This window comes from Cynara cardunculus, unplaced genomic scaffold (assembly GCF_001531365.2).
Source record: "Cynara cardunculus var. scolymus isolate 2C unplaced genomic scaffold, CcrdV1 Un_Scaffold_2617, whole genome shotgun sequence".
Classification (NCBI taxonomy): Eukaryota; Viridiplantae; Streptophyta; class Magnoliopsida; order Asterales; family Asteraceae; genus Cynara; species Cynara cardunculus.
In genome coordinates, this window is record NW_020201158.1 from 8,404 (window position 1) to 17,246 (window position 8,843).

At 35.2% G+C, this 8,843-nt stretch overlaps 1 protein-coding gene across 1 annotated transcript; it reads left to right on the top strand.

The window, feature by feature from the left end:
- The first annotated feature begins 776 nt into the window (after window positions 1–776).
- Window positions 777–8,353, top strand: LOC112503154 (putative glucose-6-phosphate 1-epimerase). Its single transcript, XM_025107222.1, has 8 exons — window positions 777–1,046; window positions 1,896–1,970; window positions 2,814–2,870; window positions 2,952–3,112; window positions 3,284–3,424; window positions 7,064–7,166; window positions 7,250–7,349; window positions 8,139–8,353. Exons 1-8 carry the CDS (start codon window positions 939–941, stop codon window positions 8,351–8,353), a joined length of 960 nt encoding a protein of 319 aa, XP_024962990.1. The 5' UTR covers window positions 777–938.
- Window positions 8,354–8,843: the final 490 nt, after the last annotated feature.

Here is an 8,843-nt window from a genome sequence, read left to right on the forward strand (position 1 = left end):
TATATGAAACAATTTCATGAAATTTTTTCATAAGATTAAACAATGAAATCGACGTATAAGGGTGGTTTGTACGATTTGTACAAAAATACAATAAATTTTGAAAAATAAATATATTAATATTAGTACCAAACTAACAATTTAAAATTTCTTTTTTTATGTAATTTTTTTAATTTATTTCTTTTATTTTTGGTTTGATAATATAATTTTTTATAAAGATAATAATTAAGTATTTTGTTAGAACTTAATGATTATCCTAATTATATTTTAGGTTTTTTATATTTAAAATGAGATGTTTATCCGCTATTTTATTATGTTTATCTGTAGTTAGTTGCACGAATTTAAACATGGAGCTTTAATAAATTGTACTTATGCACATTTTACTTGTAATCTTGAATTTTAAGTAATATGCATCAATAAATAGTACTTAATAATACTTAATGCATAAAAAATGACTTTTGAGAGTTTGTGTCAAATGCTTCATAGTATAGTTTTTATAAAGTTAATAATTAAGTATTTTGTTAGAACTCAATAATTATCTTAAATATATTTTAGATTTTTTATATTTAAAATAATATGTTTATTCACTGTTTGATTATGTTTAGTTACATGAATTTAAACAACTTTAATAAATTATATTTACATATAATTTACTTGTAATCTTGATTTCTAAATAATATACATCAACAAATAATAGTTAACGCATAAAAAAATGATGTTAAGATTTATAATATCATATACTATAGATATTTATATAAATTGCTTTATGCCACACTCGTATCCAAAAAACACCTTATTGGTTACACACCCGGCTCGCATCAACTTGGCAGAGAACCCAACGGTTTCTGGAGAAGAGATTTGTACACACATAACATAGTGGAGATCTTGGTGAGAGATAGAGAATGAGACGGATTTCGGAGTAGGTTATCGGATTTTGATGAATGACAGATGAGATGTCGACCTCCGACGACAGATCTGTTGAGATCATTGATGGTGTTAATGGCCTCCAAAAAGTTGTCCTCCATCAACACCACGGCAGTTCTGTCGAGGTACCTAAACTAATTTTAACTATTTCCTTAAGATTTCTCTACGTTCACTGTGATTTTTTTTTTGCCGTACGTCTTGTTTTCTTGGATGTTATATGTCAGCGGTATTGTTGATTGAATTCATCTTATTTCTAATGATGATCATCTAGCATACAAAACTATACGTTACATGGTATTAGGTTAAATTTCATGGTTTTGCAATTACAATCTAGCGAGGCATGAGCGCTTTTTGTTTTGTGGGAGGAATTTTTGTTTGAAGGTATCCAGGTATTTTGCACCATGTCTAAGTTCACTCTATCTGGTTCTGGCAACGTCAATCTTGCGTGATAGTGTTTGAGTTTGTGGATTTTTTTATTTACATACGTATATATTTTTGTATGCATGCTTTATTGACATAAGTTTGATCTCGCGGTTTTCATTTTAAGAGTTTCGTTCATAAGTACAGTGTTATTCTCATATTTTGTGCATTGGAGAGATGGCTACGGCACAATAACAAAATTACATAGCCATAAATTGGTTTTTGGGAGTTGTGTTATCTTGCTGGGAACGGATGGAGTGATTAATTAAATGGTATATGTTTGCATATACCTTTTTAGTTTCTTATAACTCTTTACCACCTGCCACTGACCATTAATGCTGGTGAACAGAATGCAATTCTTCTGAAGACGACTAATTCGAAATCTCTAACCTCCTCACAAGAATGCAAATAACCATATGTTGTTCTGTAGAAATAAGTTGTAGTGTAATTATGCATGTTAGCTGATATATGAGATTAGGTGGATTAATTCTTTCTTGTAGTTGGAGAATGCGGACTTACATCCTTAGTTCTTTTTGTTTGTTTGTCTTTTGCAGGTATATCTGTATGGTGGACATGTGACATCTTGGAAAAATGAGCATGGAGAAGAGTTGCTTTTTATGAGTAGTAAGGTACCAAAAGTTCTATAGATTATATTTTGGGGGATGCATGTATACATTAGACTTGCAGCGATGACAAATATCATGATTATCACTTGTAAGCTGGCCTTTGATCTTTTTGGCACACAGAACTTATGGAATCTTGTAGTGTATGTTTGTTTTTTTGTTAAGATTGTGTATGGGTGGTTAATCCAATTACCAACATTGCATATGAAAATAGATTTTAAAGGCAACTGATATAGATTGTGTCTTCACTTGTTCTATTTCTGCATGTTTTCCTCCCTTTTTATTTGTGGAGAGTGGAATAAGTATTCCAAAATCAATACCACATTGCAATCTTTAGTATTTTATATATGGGAGGAAATAAGGAAGGTGAAGCTGCCTTCAAACTTTTTGCAATGTAAATGGGGAGAGGGGAAGATTGACTTGTCTTTTGTTATGGCTCCAGCTATGGCATACTAATGCTTTGTGACTGATATACCACGTTCTGATAAACAATGAATGGTGGATAATGGTAATGGTTGTCCGATAAATGATGCATAGGCTACTGCATCGTGAACGGTGAAGGGGTGATTTTACTATCATGCACTTGTTCCTTCAATTCCTTTTCTTTGCTCCTAAAATGGAGTTCGGTATGTCTATATGAATTGTTCTCATACAATTACTGTTTCTGTAAAGCCCTGAATTTGACCTCTCGGGAAATATATCTTGTCTTTTCATATATCATGTACACAATGGGTCAATTTTGAAGTTATAAATTTTTAAAGTTCCTCCAAATGAGTTTTTTTGTTGCTTTGTTCCTCCAAATATTGTGTGTTATCTTCCAATGTTCATAAATGAATGTTTATAGTGCAGGCAGCCTTCAAGCCTCCAAAGCCAATACGCGGAGGTATTCCTATATGTTTCCCTCAAGTACGTGCCTCGTCCATTTGGCTGTTTAATTATTTGTTTTTTGATTTATCCTAGCCAATGAAACTTGCTTCGTCATTGCAGTTCTCAAATGTAGGCTCGCTTGACCTACATGGATTTGCTAGGATCAGATTCTGGAGTGTTGACAATGAACCCCCTCCCATCCCAGCCAATGCCATAAATAGAGTTTTCGTTGACTTGATCTACAAGTCAACTGAAGAGGATTTGACGACATGGCCTCACAGGTAGATCTTACACAGCTTCCTTCTATACTAGACAATCGGATTTGTGTGCTTATTGATAGTTAATCCCAAAGCTCATTATTTTGTCTATTTACTTTTTAGAAAAAAAAAACTTATTCTACTTACAAGTCTGTCTGCTGCTTTGATTCAGACTAGATTTTGTACATTTTGTAGCTTTGAGTACAAATTGAGGGTTAGTCTTGGACCTGGAGGAGACCTAATGCTAACATCTCGCGTCAGAAATACTAGCACTGATGGAAAGCCATTTGCATTCACCACCGCATATCACACCTATTTTTCTGTTTCAGATATCAGGTAAAATAGTTTCATTCTTTTATTTCATGTCATGATAGACAACAACCACAACACGTAGTTCTTATTGTAGTTCTTATTGCAAACTAGTTGTGGTACTACAAATGATCCTATCAGAAATTAATAGAGATAAGACATCAACAACATGAATAACTTCCCTCACACTCTTCTATAGAAAGTCGGCTCCTTGTATGTATTTTAGGTAATTGTTGATGTTCCATTTCCACATACTTTATTATTAGGGGAAAACACTGGAGCAACCGGTAAGGTTACTGTTTGTGACTGTCACACGTTTGAGCCATTGAAAAGGCCTTTTGTCAAATTGCTAAAGAGCTTACTTTGCATTTATTGAATAACAAAAAAGAGAAAGAGTCTATCAGTGTACCAAGGAGGAGAGAATGATTGAACAAGTTACCTTTGAAGAGAAAGGGAGAGAGAGCCAGGGGGTAGAACACACCAAACTGGAGAGAGGTGATTGATTGAATTTTTTTTGGATTAACCTGGATATCCAACTCGCTATGCGAGCCGACTAATCCCAGGTTGACCACCTGCTTTGCAGATAGCCCGGAGTCATCGCATTTGAACCTCCATGGCCACAAGGGGATTTTTATTCCTCCTTGGATTTGAACCTGGGACCTCCAGGTACTTTTAACCTTTGGAGCCAAGCTCAAACCAATCAGGCACCACACTTGTGGTTATGATTGATTGAATTGTAGTGTGGATAGGAAGAAAAAAAAGAAAGTTACCACGTTTGCATGTCCTTTAGCCACTTTTTCTAAACACATTGTTTCACCGAATTACTGCAAGAAGAATTACTTATAAGTGAAATCAGAATACAGTGATACCCAACCTTATGTGAGCACTTCTATGACTGGGCAACCTAAATCAATTTCAGAGTCGGCTTGACCTGCAAGGGGGTTAAATTGTGAAGAACAATCTTTTTGAGTTGGAAGCTAAATTTGTATGTGTTTATTTATCCATCTGGAACTTGTTTGTTGTATTTAGTGATGTGGTTAATGGCTCCTGATAACTTGGTCTAGCTATCTATATCTTTTAGATCCTAGGGATGCATAATTCATTTAACGTAACACAAGGTATACACATTCTTGTATGCTTGAATGTTTCCTTTTTGGTCCTTCCAATGAAAATCCTTCTAAAGTAAAGATTGTTAAGAAATCTGTAAAAATTGGAAAATGAACTTGTAACAGTCTTGCCATTTAAAATCTTAAATGTAGCTTGGAGGTGTCTCACATTATGGGTGTGTGCATACAAAAGTCTGTCTAAATAGATGTAGTTCCTGAGATTTTTTGGAAAATCCTGTCACAGACCTGACAACTGAAAAAACCTGAGGTGAGCTTTGCATTTTGTGTGTGGCCAGGTAAGGGATGTACATGCACAAAGAAGACAATGTTCCAAAAAGCTTTAGCAGAGTTAGGCGGGTGAGTAACCTTCCGATGTTTAATTGCCAATTGGGGATTAAGGTTTCTTTTCAATATACAAAATGTAGTTAGTTTTAGACCATGTAAACATATTCAAGTCAAAACTTGATTCTACAATAATACAACAACTTTTCTAGATAATCAATTGTTTTAGGCATATCAAAGCAAAAGTTAGAAACTAATTTCAGGGTCATCAATTGCCTTTTTCAAACTGCTGATGAAGCAAAATCACAAGTACATAACGACCGACGATTCTCCCACAACAAGCGATCATTAATTGATTTCAGACCTATTATCTAACAGTGGAGGGAACACCTTCGAACACTTCATTGCCAAGACCAAAGACTCACGATGTGCATGATGGAGATGGGTTGGTTGAAAGCACAATCAGAACTAAAGCTGAAGCGTAGGTTGAGAAGGCAAAATGCCTCCAAGCCCCTATTATGAAGGAGAACGAACCAATGATGACTATACTGCAAACGTAATAAGCTTTATAAGATATAGGCGATGCCGAGTGGAGATTACAGATCGAACTGAATACACCTAACTGGATGAATTTGAGTATTCACATCAACTCCAAAACATTATAAACCAATTCTCTTAATACTAATGGGGAAGTTAGAGTGGTGAAGGGCGGCTAAATTGCAATGTGTCGTACATTAAACACCAAGAAGATTGGGTACTATTGCAATAGCTTGATTGTGAAAGTTAGAAATATTGTCCAAGCACTAGCTACAGGCTTGGACTGTGATTTGAACAACATTTGACCAAAGGAAAAGCTATTAGCCAACAACCATATAGTGAAATTACACAAACAGCATTTTGAGAGGGATCCTGATCAGGCTAAGCACAAGCCACAAAATGCTCTAGGAACCCAATTTTATTTCAGTAGCTTGTACCTCCCATTGAATGTATGCTCTTAACTTTCCTAGATTGCCAAACCTTCTTGATGATTTAATAAAACTCAAGTGGTTGTTCTAACAAACAGTAAATTGGGATTTCCAATGTCTAGAACGATTGTGATAATTTGGTCCTGGGGAGATGAATGGTAAAAGGAGGTATTGACAGTTGGTGTGGCAATGGTAGCCAACTGATGCTATGTGTAGTTATTAGTCGACAGCGGGTATCTATCCACATGGTTGGTGAGAGTTGTTGGATTTAGTGGTTGGATACAGTGGGTAGGCATGATGATTGCCAAATGATGGTAGGAGAGGGTGGTCAATTTAGGATTTCAAAGCATTTTTTTTTTTGGGGGGGGGGGGGTTGAGGGGATGGGGAAAATGCTCAATGCCTAAGTGGTTGTTCAAGCTGCCGTCAATAGGAACTTTTAGATACAGGAGGATGTTTGCATAGGTCTATTTACATGGTATGATTTCCTGTTGAGAACGTTCATCTGATTTCTTGTATCATGGTGTGGGTTGTGCTCTAGCTAGTAGCTTTTTTAATGTTGAATAATTGGATGCTTGTATAATATGAACTTATTTTTGGGAATCATTGTTTCTAATTTTGGCATAGAAATTAGTATACAAGTTATCAAGGCAACATTGTATTATGCTTTACCTAAGCGAGTGCCTTTTAGAATCCAGACTCTATACTTCCTATTGATCCACCTTTTGTGCAACTATAGTCCTCCCGAGGTTATGTCTATCTAAAGCCTTCAATCAAGTTACCTATGCTGGAAAGGGCGGAGGAAGAATAAGGTCGCCTCTGCCGAAAAGTTGACTGTATCTTAAAATATTTTTATTTCATTAAAATAAAATATTTCTCTTCTTTTTGGATTTATCTTCATGACACCTGCAATTGGTATTGCCAAGATGTTTTTAGCAATCATCATTAAGAGAACTCAAGGGACAATGTTGTTAATTCTTGTCACATGCCAACTCTACAGAAACTTGTATCAAATTACTTGTAGTTCATATATATGTGTTGATAATGCACACAACATTAGAAAAATGACAACATTTTAGTAGTGTCCCTTGGCTAATTTAAGCCCTTCAATTTAGTGCTTGATTGTGGTTAGTGCTGAATCTTCCTACTTAAAACGTGCTCATTGTTTGCAACAATATGTCAGCATTTTACTGGTCCTACTAATTGTTGAAATCGTCAGTATTCTCGTTCAGTGTTCATGGTGGAACAAGGTTTATTAGTTTTTGGGTAGGATGAATGAATCTGTTTTTAAAGAAGATCAATTGTCTTCCTTCAGTGAAATTCGGGTGGAAGGATTGGAGACGCTGGATTATCTTGACAATTTGCAGAAGAGGGAGAGATTTACAGAACAAGGGGATGCACTAACTTTTGAATCAGAAGTAATTTTTGTGACGTCTTCCTTAAAAGTCACTTTGAATACTTTTCTTTGGTTGAGGCTTATGTAGTGTTAAACATTAATCAGGTTGACAAGGTTTATCTCAGCACACCAACAAAGATTGCAATTCTAGATCATGAAAAGAAACGGACGTTTGTCATCCGGAAAGATGGACTTCCTGATGTTGGTGAGATTATGCATTCCTCTGGCTTTTCTGATTATGAGAGAAATCTGTTTGTCACGATTTAAGATCTGATGGCGTATTGGTATGACCTACTATAGTTTGTCTGTTGAAAATGTGAAAACATGAGCCGATTTAGTAGTAGCCTAGGGGTGCCTTGCTCTATCGTCCATATGCAATGGAAAAAAATGGGTCTTAAAAATGCATCCGCTTTAATTTGATGCATGCTCCCCTAAGTTAACTAGAAGTGGCTACACCCTATTGGTAGTGTCATTGCATGCAACTTCAAATCCCTTTGGCTTTTTATTTTTAATTTTTTATAACAACAGAAAAAAAGGAAAAACAACTTGGGTGTTGCAAAAAACTACTATTTTTGTTTTATTTTCTAACTATCTTTGTTTTATATTATAATATGTTTATTATGTGCACCTGTTTGTGTAAACCCATTATGTAAATTACTTGAGGAAGTGTGACTTGATAATAGTCTTCTTTGCTACGGTGTGATTAAGTGAGCATAAAATGTGATATTTGAAAAGTATCTTCGTGTGTCTGGCAATGCATGGCTACACATATTAGATCATATGTTCAATCCCTTCCTTTTTTTTCTTTCATCCTCATTATTTGAGTTTGAAGAAGTGCTCATTCCATTATGTTATTCTCTTCAATTTAGTTTTAAAGGTTGTCATTTAAACTTTCACCTTGGGATGCATAAATTGATTCTCCTAGTTTACAACCGCATCACTTTAGGAATTTTTTGATGCAAAGTTTTGGTAACAAAATCATATATTCTGGTAGTGGTCTGGAATCCATGGGATAAGAAGGCAAAGTCTATTCCTGATTTTGGAGATGAAGATTACAAGCATATGCTTTGTGTGGAGGCTGCAGCAGTGGAAAAGCCCATTACATTGAAGCCTGGAGAGGAGTGGAAAGGAAGGCAAGAACTTTTGGCAGTTCCTTCAAGCTATTGCAGTGGGAAGCTTTACCCTCGGGAAGTTTCCGAGAGTAGTTGAAGGAAAAAAAATGGGCTGATGTCAATATCATGTACAGGTATGCTTACATACTACATCAGTATCGTCCCTTTAAATCTAAACAAACTGAAAAACCTCTGCTGATTGTTTTAGTCAAGCATATTGATCCATAGTTGATCCATAGCCACATGCATTTGTAGATCATATGTAGCCAACTCATTTACAATTTTGTGTGAGCAAATCAACTAGCAATGCCCATTAAGAAAATCGACCATCTATAAACATATATGGTTATTGTCACACCCCGCTAAAGCGGAAACACGAGGTATGGCAGGTAAAGTCTCATAGCAATAGTGTATAAACAATACAACCATACAATTTAAAACATAATTAAATCAAAACTAAATTTACAATCCCAAATACAAATTTACAAAATAAACATAAAAGAAGTTTTGAAATCAATAATTGTGACACGTCTTCTAACAAGTGTCACCATGAGTCTTTCTTACCCTGAAAAAGCATGTCAAACAAG

Bases quoted from the DNA above. Each gene is read 5' to 3' on its own strand.
- LOC112503154 (XM_025107222.1), top strand. From the start codon at position 939: ATGACAGATGAGATGTCGACCTCCGACGACAGATCTGTTGAGATCATT. The intron at 1,971-2,813 runs GTACCAAAAGTT...TTTATAGTGCAG, and splicing joins TGCTTTTTATGAGTAGTAAG to GCAGCCTTCAAGCCTCCAAA. The intron at 3,113-3,283 runs GTAGATCTTACA...TACATTTTGTAG, and splicing joins TTGACGACATGGCCTCACAG to CTTTGAGTACAAATTGAGGG.